This window comes from Panthera tigris, chromosome E2, assembly GCF_018350195.1.
Source record: "Panthera tigris isolate Pti1 chromosome E2, P.tigris_Pti1_mat1.1, whole genome shotgun sequence".
NCBI classification, from domain to species: Eukaryota; Metazoa; Chordata; class Mammalia; order Carnivora; family Felidae; genus Panthera; species Panthera tigris.
The window spans coordinates 16,357,342-16,370,332 of record NC_056674.1 but is presented as its reverse complement, the minus strand read 5'-3'; the positions used below and the strand labels follow the sequence as shown (position 1 = coordinate 16,370,332).

At 36.5% G+C, this 12,991-nt stretch overlaps 1 protein-coding gene across 5 annotated transcripts in view; it reads right to left on the bottom strand.

The window, feature by feature from the left end:
- Positions 1-2,693: 2,693 nt before the first annotated feature.
- ZNF527 (zinc finger protein 527) overlaps positions 2,694-12,991 on the bottom strand; it is a 32,402-nt gene continuing 22,104 nt past the window's right edge. For 4 of the 5 annotated variants that reach the window (XM_007096866.3, XM_007096867.3, XM_015544107.2 and 1 more), the window contains one exon: positions 2,694-6,395. In XM_007096866.3, coding sequence (XP_007096928.1) covers positions 4,822-6,395 — 1,574 coding nt within the window. In that variant the 3' untranslated portion in view covers positions 2,694-4,821. The remainder of the gene's footprint in view (positions 6,396-12,991) is intronic. The other variant, XM_042968976.1, reaches the window with a different exon arrangement.

The following is a 12,991-nucleotide window of genomic DNA, read 5'->3' as shown; positions in this document are numbered from 1 at the left end:
GGAAATTTACGTATGTATCAAAGTTTTGTATTGTGTTTGCTCAGGAAGAGAGATCTGGAAAACTTTAGAAAAGGATGGAAAACGTCTGTGTGCAGAAGAGAACAAGTGGAATCATAACACACCTGAAGAAGCTTAGCCACATTTCCTTTTGACTCATTTACAACAGTTGAGGTAATTTTAAATTATCATTAATTTTAAATTGGTAATTTTTAACTTAAAACAGTGTTTCAAAAATTCTGAAACAACTTCAAGTTTTATAAAAGGTAATTAATACATAGTTCTTATTAGTGTGAGCTTAGTATATACTTATTTAAAGTAAGTTCTACCATGAAATTGGGATTTTTCTTGTTGGGCAACAGGAATGATAGAAAATACAGTACGTATGGCAAATGCAATCTTACTTTACACTCTTTCTTAGGTCCCCAAGTCTAGCTAGCAATACCTTTAACTGAAGAACATTATTTCCTTTCATAAGGGGGGAAACGACATCCAGATGGCTAACAGACACATGAATAGATGCTCAACATCACTCATCATTAGGGAAATACAAATCAGAACCACGAGATATCACTTCACACCTGTCAGAATGACTAAAATTAACAACTCAGGCAACAACAGATGTTGGTGAGGATGCAGAGAAAGAGGAACCCTTTTGCGCTGCTGATGGGAATGCAAACTGGTGCAGCCACTCTGGAAAACAGTACGGAGGTTCCTCAAAAAATTAAAAACAGAATGACCCAGCAATTGCACTACTAGATATTTATCCAAAGGATACAGGAGTGCTGATTCAAAAGGGGCACATGCATCCCAATGTTTATAGCAGCGCTATCGACAATAGCCAAAATTTAGAAAGAGCCAAATATCCATTGACATGTGAATGGATAAAGATGTGGTGTGTGTGTGTATGTATATATATATATATATATATATATATATATATATCACTCCGCAATCAAGAATGAAATCTTGCCATTTGCAACAACGTGGATGGAACTAGAGTGTATTATGTTGAGAGAAATAAATCAGTCCAGAGAAAGACAAGTATCATATGATTTCACTCATACGAGGACTTTAAAATACAAAACAGATGAACATAAGGGAAGAGAAGCAAAAATAAGATAAAAATAGAGAGGGAGACAAACCATGAGACTCTTAAATACAGAGAACAAACTAAGGGTTACTAGTGGGGTGTTGGGTGGGGGGGATGGGCTGAATGGGCGAAGGGTATTAAGGACACTGTCGGGATGAGCACTGGGTGTTAAATGTAAGTGATGAATCACCAAATTCTATTCCCAAAATCATTATTACACTATATGTTAACTTGGATTTAAATTTTTAAAAAAGAGGGAAATTTATCTTTCTGATTTCATATCCCCTTTGGAATGCATGCTTGTTTTCTCCCTCCCTAAATTCCTTGCAAGGTAGCTAACTTCATGACTTTAGGCAGGAAACAATGATGATGGGCCTGGAACATCCTATTATTGCCAGAAAGTACGGATGCTTGCAACAATGTCAGAGCAGTGCTGAAGGGAGCAAAGAGTTAGCCTAAAGCAGCTCCCAATGGCTCATTCTGACAATGAGCATCAAAAAATATACATAATCAATTGAAATGTATTAGGATTTTAAAAGACCATGAATGCATGAAACTAAAAAGAAAAATGTTAAAATGCAATAATGCAAATACAGAGGCATAATAAAATATGAGAATGAATTTGGTAAGTATAAAGTGTAATATTTACATACATGGATTACATATATATAAATATATCTATATGGATTATCTTTCCAATAGGCATATAACTCTGTGTGTGTGTGTGTGTGTGTGTGTGTGTGTGTGTGTGTACACAGTATAGGTAGACAGATCTCTTACCTTTCCCAGGTCTTTAATCAAAAGTCAACTTCAAAGGTGGCTTCCTTCCCTGGCCATACAATCTAAAATATCAACCCAGTCCCCTACCTCTTCTTTCATCTTCTTCTCCTTAGAATTTTCTCTCTTACATACTATATTTTTTCATGTATATATATATATATATATATATATATATATATATATATATATTTATTGTTGGTCTTCCTCACTAGAAATTAGCTCTATAAAAAAGCAGTGATTTTTGTCCGTGTAGTTCACTACTGTATCTCCAATGCCTAGGTTAGAACAAAGCCTGGCACACAGCAGGTACTCTATACAAAGTTTTTCAATAAAACACACACACAGGCACACACCCCTCCTGTTTAATCAAGAGTAAATAAAAGAAAACTTTTAAATATGAGAAGCAAAAATTGCATAAACTGACAAGGCAGAAAGATATGTTCAGCATAATAACCAGATTAAAAAAGGAATCCAACAGTTCCATCACCATTGATCATATCGAATAACCAAGTGGAAAGGGTTTTGCCATTGTGTTTAAATCAATTAGTCCATGTTCTAAAGAGAATTAACTGAACAAACTCAAACCACATCTCTTTGGACAAGAAATCTCTAGATGATCCTAATAACTCTAAGATACTAATAATGCATAATTTTTTTTTATTTTTTTCAACGTTTATTTATTTTTGAGAGACAGAGAGAGACAGATCATGAGGAAGGGAGGGGCAGAGAGAGAGGGAGACACAGAATCTGAAGCAGGCTCCAGGCTCCAAGCTGTCAGCACAGAGCCCAACACAGGGCTTGAACCCATAAACCATGAGATCATGACCCAGGCCGAAGTCAGACACTTAACTGAGCCACCCAGGCATCCCAATAATGCATAAGTTTTTAATAATGCTAAAAGATCAAGTCACTATATCACAATAAGACAGTGGGTTGTATAGTTGCAGATAAATAAAATTTAATACCTCACTGTGAGGTAAAACACCAGATATAAGTACAAACACCTATGCTAAAGGCATGGGTGTAAAAGATTTTACAACATTACAAGTGAAGTTTAATTGAAAAAACAATCAATCAGAGGAAGAAATCAGGTGCCATACTTAGATCAGAATCAGTTAGTGAATAACTCAAACTCTTCTTTGGTCTGAGTCATTATTCTTTTTCCTTTAGGCCTGTTAAGTTTACTGTAACCTTGGGGAGTGTTCCAAAATAAGTTATTACTCAACTCTTAGAAAGTATTAAAATAAGTATTTCTATACACCTAGGAAATATAAGAAAGAATAAAGAAGTGACATGGATTTTTAGCATATGATTTTGACATTTTAGGTTAGATGTGTTATGTTTGGCAGCGTTTTATAATCATTTTTTTCTGTTCAAGGTTTGAAGTATTAAATCATACTAAATCTATGGTTTAAGTTGTTTCAAGGCCATTTGTCTTAATATTTGGGAAATTTTCAGATTTGTATTAGATGTAAGAATAAGTTGACTAATAAAGAACTTTTAAGAGTAGTAGTCATTGTTTCACTCCATGCGCATATATAAATCCTTTATTCTTTCATAATTCCTTTGTTCTGTTGTTTTCATAGATGCTGTCCAGACAATGTCCAAAATTCTAATGGTTCTAACTGTTCAAGGTGGCCCCATTACCATATCATCAAAGTTTACTTCCCTACATCCACTCAAATAAAATAGGAATATACTGCCCTATACCCTCATATGCCTTATTACTCTGAAGAATGGTAATCATTTATGCCCTCAAAATTTTACGCTCCAACTGTTTTACCTTCGCCATGAGTTGAAAATGTCTCATCCTTTCTGCCAGTAATGTCTGTCTGAATCTCTAGTTCCAAACAAGATAAAAATTTCTTAAACCAAAATTATAATCTACCCACAAAAGAAGACCTCATTTACAATTCTGTTATATTCTATTACACAGTATATTTAAATCCATACTGTAAACAGAAAATCAAATAATTCCTTTAAGATGAAGAGCCATTCATGAACTTTTCTCTCAGCTTGTCATTCTTTCTTTAAAGGCCTATGGTGAGTCATTACCACAGATGATTTTAATTCCTTATGGGAAAGCCTGTTAAGGAGTTTTACTAAGTGAATTTTTAAAAAAATTATCCTTATTATGAAGCAGTCTAATAAATACTAACTTTTATCAACAAATAAAATGTAAAAATTCTCTCAGCTTTGTGAAGGCTGTATATTGAACTTCCATAAACTTGTTTCAGCAAAAGGTTTCTCAGGATAATTACACCATATAAAATATTAAGGCTTTCTCACATGTAGCAAATACAGGGTGCATGAATCAGTACTATAATTCCAAGAGGCAAAAATCCAATTCAAATTAACTTAAGCAAAAAAAGGAAATTTATTGTATCACAAAAATGAAAAAGTAAAAGATGGTATAGACTTCAGGCATGATTGAATTGAGAAGATAAAACAATGTCATCAGATTTCTGTCTCTCTGTGTTGGACTGATCCTGGGAAGGCTTTCCTCATGTGGTGGCAAAAAGGCTACTGGTGAGTTTTTAACCTGGAAAAAAAGTCCTTGCAGCTTGCAATTCCAGGAAAAACATTATCTTCTCTGACTATCCATAACAATACCCTGTTATAGGGTTCTAGTGGTCCAGACAAGGCCATCTGCTAATCCCTTATTAACTAGCTTGTGGCCAGCCCATGACCAATCCACTGCTTTCCCTGATTAATAGTTTCATCAGAATGATATGCAATGAGGGTGAGGTAAATTTCAAACGGGGCATAGAACAGATCCAAAAGTAACAGATGTCTACTATTCAGGCTATTTCAAATAAGGGATGCTCATAAACTGAAGGCTTTTTCCATATTTACTACATTCATAGAATCATTAACCAAAGAATTAATTGACTGACATTTATTTAGTAAGGACTGAGTGGTGACTGTTTTCTTCCTTATACTTGTTATAATCAGAGAGTTTCTTTATTATGAATTTTCTGATGTCGTCTAAGGGCTGAGGCACAGCTAAAATTAGTCCCACATTCACTGCAGTTATAGGGTTTGTCTCCAGCATGAATTCTCTGGTGTAGCCTAAGGGACAAGATCTGATGGAAAGCCTTCCCACATTCATTACATTCATAGGGTTTCTCTCCAGTATGAATTCTCTGATGTTGATTAAGGTATGAGCCACAACTGAAGGCCTTCCCACATTTGTTACATTCATAGGGTTTCTCTCCTGCATGACTTCTCTTATGATGAATTAGAACTAAAGCATCACTGAAGGCTTTCCCACATTTACTGCATTCAAAAGGTCTCTCTCCAGTATGTATTCTATGATGTCGATTAAGTTGTGAGTCAGTCCTAAAAAACTTCCCACATTTGATGCATTCATAGGGCTTTTCACCTGTATGAATTCTCTGATGTTGATTAAGGTGTGAGCGATAGCCAAAAGTCTTCCCACATTCGTTACATTTAAAGGGTTTCTCTCCTGTATGAATCCTTTGATGCAGAGTAAGGGCAATGCGTCTGCTGAAGGCTTTTCCACATTGATTACATTCATAGGGTTTCTCTCCAGTGTGAATTCTCTGATGTTGATTGAGGTGTGCGCTCTGTCTGAAGGCTTTGTTACATTCCTTACATTCATATGGTTTCTCCCCTGTGTGAATTCTCTGATGTTCAACAAGGAAGGCATAACGGCTAAAGGCCTTCCCACATTCATTGCATGCAAAGGGTTTCTCTCCGGTGTGGATTCTCTGATGTTGAGCAAGGTGTGCACTCTGTCTGAAAGCTTTGTTACATTCCTTACACTCATAGGGTTTCTCTCCAATATGAGTTCTTTGATGTTCACTGAGAAAGAAGTCATGGCTAAAGGCTTTTCCACAGTCATTGCATGTGTATGGTTTCTCTCCACTGTGAATTCTCTGAGGTTGAGTAAAGAATGAGTAACAGCTAAAGGCATCATCACATTCATTGAATCCATGTGGTAATTTTCCAAAATGAGTCGTCTGATGTTGAGTAAGTAATGAATGGAAACTTAAGAGATTTGAAAAATCATTACTTTCATAAGGTTTCTCCCCAGGAGGACTTCCTATATCTTTACTAAGGTATGTATTCTGGTTGAATTCTTCACATTCATTATCTATCAAAGATTCTTTCTCAGCAGGTAATCTTTTATGTTCAATTAGGATGGAATGTGGGGGAAACATTTTATCATAAATATCAAATTTATGCATTTGCTCCACTGTGGGAACTCTCTCTTGTGTCGAAAGTACTGACTTCAAGAGAACACTTCTCTCGGAATTGTTATATTTATTGTCTCTTTTCACAGCAGAGATTTCCCTAAGAGTTGTCACTTGCCTGAAATGCCTCTCCTGATTTTGTTGATGCCGCTCAAATTCACCCTCGTATTTCCAGGCTTCTCTGAAACTGGAATATTCAAGGTTATAACTTGTAAGTCTTTCCATTACCATGCCCTGGGATATTTCCTCTTCATCAATGTACCATTTTGGAGGTAATTCCTTGATTTCATACCAAGACTCCCAGTCTGAAAAATATCAAGAAAGCAAATGTGTCCTTTTTTTTCCTTTGCAAGGAGAAAACTGTTATAGAAGAAATAAGAATTTATTTGGGGGGGGATGGAGGGGAGAAAGTACGTGGTTTTGACACCTTTCAAATATGGCCATGCAATATGAACAAAACACAAAGAAAGAAGAACGAAGAGAGCTGATAAAGGAAGATATATGTGTTGGTGATGGTGAGGAGGTGATAGAGGAAACGTAGGGCACAAAGCACATTTATATACAGATAAAATGTAGGGTACTTAGATGCAGACAAAGGTAAAGGCTGAGAAAATAAGAAATTGGAAACAACTGATTAGATCATAATCAGTTTCCCTGCCTTGAAGTCTCAAGTCCTATTCACTATCTAGTCCTATTCATAAGACTAAAAGCTCCATGAGTCAGTGACTAATGTTTACTTCTTTTTCTTCTTACTGCTGCATTTAGTGCCTAGGACAATGGTAGCATTTTGTTGAATGAATGAATGAATGAATGCTAACAAAAAGCTCAACAACTTCTAAGATTTTATCAAGGACCAGAAAAAAATTATCATGGTTTTGGGTTTTTTTTTTTTTTAGGTGTCTAGAATAAATCTGGAGGTCAGCTTTTCTCATCATTGAGAGAAAAATGTTACCTACATAACAGACACTTGATATTTTCAGGAGAGGATGTTGGTTGAGACAAGATGGAAAGAAAACTGTTTTTAAAAGATGACCTCAACAAAAAAAGGCAAATGAGGGGAGCCTGGCTGGCTAAGTTGGAGGAGCATGGAGCATGCAACTCTTGATCTCGGTGTTGTATGTCTGAGCCCTATGTTGGGTGTGGAGATTACTTAAAAATAAAATCTTAAAAAAAAAGGAGGGGTGCCTGGGTGACTTAGCGTCTGACTTCAGCTCAGGTCATGATCTCGCAGTTCTTGAGTTCAAACCCCGTGTCAGGGCTCTGTGCTGACAGCTCAGAGCCTGGAGCCTGCTTCATATTCTGTGTCTCCCTCTCTCTCTGCCCCTCCCCTGCTTGTGCTCTGTCTGTCTCTCTCTCTCTATCAAAAATAAATAAACATTAAAAAAAGGAAAATGAAAAAGTCCTTTTCTTTTTTTTTTTTTAAAGTTTACCCATTTTTGAGAGAGACAGAGCATGAGCAGGGGAGAGGCAGAGAGAGAGAGGGAGACACAGAATCCAAAGCAGGCTCCAGACTCTGAGCTGCCAGCACAGAGCCCGACGCAGGCTCGAACTTATGAACCATGAGATCATGGCCTGAGCTGAAGTTGGATGTTCAATCAACTGAGTCACCCAGGAGCCCTGAGAAAGTCCTTTTCATGTCACACACAATAATCAGCCAATATATTCAACTGTACAGAATCTACTACTATGTGCCCAGCATCCAGTAGAGGAAAAAAAGTCTGAGACACACACAGGGCCTTCTCCCTTTTTTAAACTCTAAGGAGGTGAAACTTGTGCATACAAAAATTCAACATGACAACATAATGAAGGACTAGCTAATATGATACAGATTATTAGTAGTATAAGTGTCAGAAAAGAGGGATCAAAACTCACTAGTTTAGTTAAGGAATAATTCCTGGAGAATCTGAGCTTTATTTTCAAGGCTATGATCAAGCTTCCAAAATGCAGTGATTATTTTATTAACAGTCACTTTCATGTTTTGATATTCACAGGGATTATTTTAGAACTGTACATGTTAGCATTTTTTTTTTTTTTTTAGTTAATTAGATATAGTCTTTTCCAGAACCGCATTCCATCTATTGAAAGAAAAGCTGCTTCCAGCCCAGGTCAGCACAAATTAAAAAGCAAAGAACACATTATGCATCTGTATCTTTCTTCTTTCCAATACAGCCTCCACTCAAGGAAAGCCCCATCCCTACCTATCCCTCCTATGCACAGCCACAGATTTTCTCATACTTGGGGCTCTATCTCAACCAAGGCCTGAGAGGAATTTGTTCACTTATCCTCTGTTAGGTCTACACTGTTGTTCTTTTCTTTCTTTCTTTTTTTTTTTTTTTTTTTTTTTTTGGCAGAAACTCATTCTGTTCCCTCACCAACTCTCCTAGAACCTCCTTTCCTATATTCATCACCTAGGGTCACTACATTTCCTCTTACCAAGAATAAACCTATTCTCTATTCCAGAAGCTTTACACAATACCTACTGTAATGCTGAGTAAAAGAAGACTGATGGGAGAAGACTACAAACATTTTCCAACATCAGATGCCTAGAGCTCCAACCAGATGCCTAGAGCTCCAAGCTTTTTTGTGGAAAAAAAAAAAAAAAAGATATTCTGTACTTAGGCAAATGAATACTATAGGGGAAGGAACTCCATATAGGGCACTCCAGGGGAAAGTATAGAGTATAGCCTAGGGAAAGTATACAGCAAGAAGTAAGTATGAAGGAAGACATATTCATTATGCTTGGAGTAGAGAAATACTTAGAAATCAGTGGTATTAAGATATTATGGTGACATTCAGCAAAAGAGAGAAGACAACTCACTCATATCAGTGATTGAGGGGAAAAGGGAAGTTATGGATTCAGGTAAATTGGGAGAGAGCCAAATGGGCATCCATGTGTCACAATGGAAACAACATAGGGTTTGGGGTCATAGGCGAGTTTAATCCTACTTCTGCATCTAGCTAGCTAGTTATTCTACCTTTAACAAATTGATTAACCCACCTCTTAAGCCTCAGTTTCACAGCAGGCAAAATGAGGTGACCTTACTAGTATGGTATAAGAATAAAGGATAATAAATTTAGAAAATATCTAGGAGTATCTGGTTCATTATAGGTATTCAGTGACACTTATCACACAATGAAACAAATTAATATGTATTCATTCAGTTATTCTTATACGTACACCATTATGTCTGAAAAGGGATTATGAAATAGACTGATGGTCAAGTGGCAAGACACAGAATGGGAGAAGTAAACCCTTTGGGGTTAAAATATATCCAGGCAATTAGAGATGTGTGATTTCAATTAGAGATGTGTGATTTCCAACTAATTATAATCTACAAATGGATGAAATTAAAAATCAAAGAATGATCAACTTTGGAATCCAATCAGAACTGCACAAAAAGTATTAAGCATTGTTATTTATTGTTGGAAGAGGAAAAGTTCTTTCTTACTAGACTGTAGAGTCTCTCACATGCTGAGCTGATGAGCAGTAGACAAACTGGTAGATATCCTGATGAAGTAAGTAATCTCCTGGCATGAAACCCAGAAGATTCTAGTAGGAAATCTGGGGAAAAAAGGACAGGACCTAAGGAGAAATCTTAAGGAGAAAGTTTACTGCTAAAGCCCAGAATTCATGTTCCAATGAATAGCCTGACTGACCAATGACCCATAGACTTAGAGATTGGATCTTCACCTTTAAAAAGCCATATAGAGGGGAACCTAGGTGGCTCAGTCAGTTGAGCATCTGACTCTTGATTTCAGCTCAGGTCATGATCCCAGGGTAATAAGATTGAGCTCCGCATCAGGCTCCACACTGAGCATGGAGCCTACCTGGGATTCTCTCTCTCTGTCCCTCTCTCCTACTTGTGCTCTGTCTCTCTCCAAAAATAAAACCAAAAAGCAAAAACAAAACCTGTATGGAGCTATGCTGTCCAATATGGTAGCCACTAACCACATATGGCAATTCAACACATATTTAAATTCATTAAAATAAAAAAAAATTTAATTCAGTTTTTCAGTAATGCCTCGTCATATTTCAAGTGCTCAACAGCCAAATATGGCTAGTGGCTACAATACTGGAAAGCACAAACACAGATCATAACCATCCTCACAGAATGTTCTACTAGACAGCACTGGATAGAGATCCAAAGTAACATGACAAAGATCTTATGTTTGAATGAGGAAAAGACAGAAAAATAGGGACAGGAGTAGGTTAAAGGGAGAGAGAAACAGAACTTTGGACAGAGAAAAAGGATAGCAGAACTATCTTATACATCTCAGTATGCTGACAAGTAGAAAAATAAAGATACCTGGATTTAGCAAAATTAGAGGGGTAGAAGCCAGACTGCAAGTGGTAAGACAATGCAAGAGAATTTGAAGTAAAGGAAATGAGATTACAATTGGTACAGAAGTGACTGGAAGAGAGAAGGGAACATGGTATATAGAAACACCAAAAAGGTCCCATAAAATGGTATGAAATTATTTCAAAGATTTTTTCAAAGAAGATTTAAGTAAATAAAAATGTAAGATATAACTGTACCAAAAGAAAAAAAAAATGGATACACATGCTTGTTTACCCCAACTTAATTTGTATCAGGTCAGTTTCGATCAGAATTTTATTTTTATAAAATCAAGGATTTTATTTCTGAACTTATGAAATTATTTTAAAGGATTCATGGCAAAAAATGAGCAATAATATAAAAAAAAATTCTGAAGAAAAAAAGTTTCCGGACCAATAATATGACCTAAGCATTGCATTTTATACCTTCATTTCATTAAAATCCCTAGGAAAGGACTCAACCAGGGTGACTTGTAAAATTCTCTAATATTATAGGGAAATGTCAAGAGAAACACCTGAAGCATGCAAGCTTATGGGATGTAGAGAACAGAGCAAAGAGCTCTGTAGTTCATCCCCTTCCCCACTTCTCTCTCACAACCATAAGTTTGTTCTCCATATTTATAGGTCTGATTCTGCTTTTTGTTTTAGTTTCTTTAGATTCCACTTCTGAGTAAAATCATATGGTATTTGTCTTTCTCAGTCTTATTTCACTTAGCATAATGCCCCGTAGAGGTCCATCAGTGTTGTCACAAATGGCAAGATTGTGTCTTTTTATGGTTTCGTAATATTCCATTGTGCATATATACACCATATCTTACTTCTCCATTTGTCTATTGATGGACACTTAGGTTACTTCTATATCTTGACTATTACAAATGATGCTGCAATAAATATATGGGTGCATATATCTTTTTGAATTAGTGTTTTCATTTTCTTCAGGTAAATACTCACTGGTGGAATTGTAACATATGGTATTTCTACTTTTAATTTGGGGGGTAACTTCTATACTGTTTTCCACAGTGGCTGTACCAGTTTACATTCCCACTGGCAGTACACTAGGGTTGCTTTTTCTCCACATCCTCATCAATACAATGTTTTAAGTTAAAAAAGTTTTTTTTAAGCAAGTTGAAAATAGATGCATATAAAAATTGTGTGTGTGTGTGTGTGTGTGTGTGTGTGTGTGTGTATCTGTGCAAGAGACATTGTAGAAAAATACAGATCCAACCATGAATAGGAGTGGTCTTTGGATGATATCTTGAGAGAGTATACTTTCTACTTTATACATTTGTTAATTGCTTGAATATTTTCTAATAAATATTATTTCTATTTAAAAGAAAAAAGGAGGGGTGCCTGGGTGGCTCAATCAGTTAAGCATCCAATTTCAGCTCAGGTCATGATCTTACGGTCCTTGGGTTTCAGCCCTGCATCAGGCTCTGTGCTGACAGCTCTAAGCCTGGAACCTACTTCGGATTCTGAGTCTCCTTCTCCCTCTGCCACTCCCCCACTCACATTCTGTCTCTGTCTCTCTCTCTCTCTCTCTCAAAAATAAACATTAAAAAAATTTTTTTAATAAAAGAAAAAAGGAAAAGGGTGCCTGGTTGGCTCAGTCAGTAGAGCATGTGACTCTTGATCTTGGGATTGTAAGTTCAAACCCCACATGGGGTGTAGAGATTACTTAAAAAAAAAAAAGGGAAAATGTTAGCTGGTCCTTAGCTGCACCTCTCATACATATTCAGATAGATATGGAATCCTTCCATGTGTTTTTTCCATAAGATTCCCTTCAACTAAGTGTGTTCAGGATGATGGAGTTTACTCAAATAAAAAAAAATATATTTTAAAAAACTTAAAATACTGTTGGGGTGGATGGGTGGCTCAGTTGGTTGGATGTCCAACTTCAGCTAAGGTCATGATCTCACGGTTTGTGAGTTTGAGCCCTGCATTGGGCTCTGTGCTGACAGCTCCAAGCCTGGAGCCTGCTAAGGATTCTGTGTCTTCCCCTGTCTCTGCCCCTTCCCTGCTCATGCTCTGTCTCTCTGTCTCAAAAATAAACATCTTCTTATTGTTACTTTATTTTTTAAATTTACATCCAGATTAGTTAGCATATAGTGCAACAATGATTTCAGGAGTAGATTCCTTAATGCCCCTTACCTATTTAACCCATCCCCCCTCCCATAATCCCTCCAGCAACCCTGTTTGTTCTCCATATTTAGGAATCTCTTATGTTTTGTCCCCATCCCTGTTTTTATATTATTTTTGCTTCCCTTCCCTTATGTTCATCTGTTCTATGTCTTAAAGTCCTCATATGAGTGAAGTCCTATGATATTTGTCTTTCTCTAATTTCGCTGAGCATAATACCCTCTAGTTCCATCCATCTAGTTGCAATAAATAAACATTTTTCAAAAAAAATTTTAATGAGTGTTGAAAGAGATTTAAAAAAAAATGTTTTTGAGTATAGCTGACACATAATGTTACATAGTTTCAGGTACATAACCACATCTAGTTAAAACTCACTACATTCTGGCCAAGGACCAAACACTGCCCACTGCAGGCAAGGAGAGCCTCTGC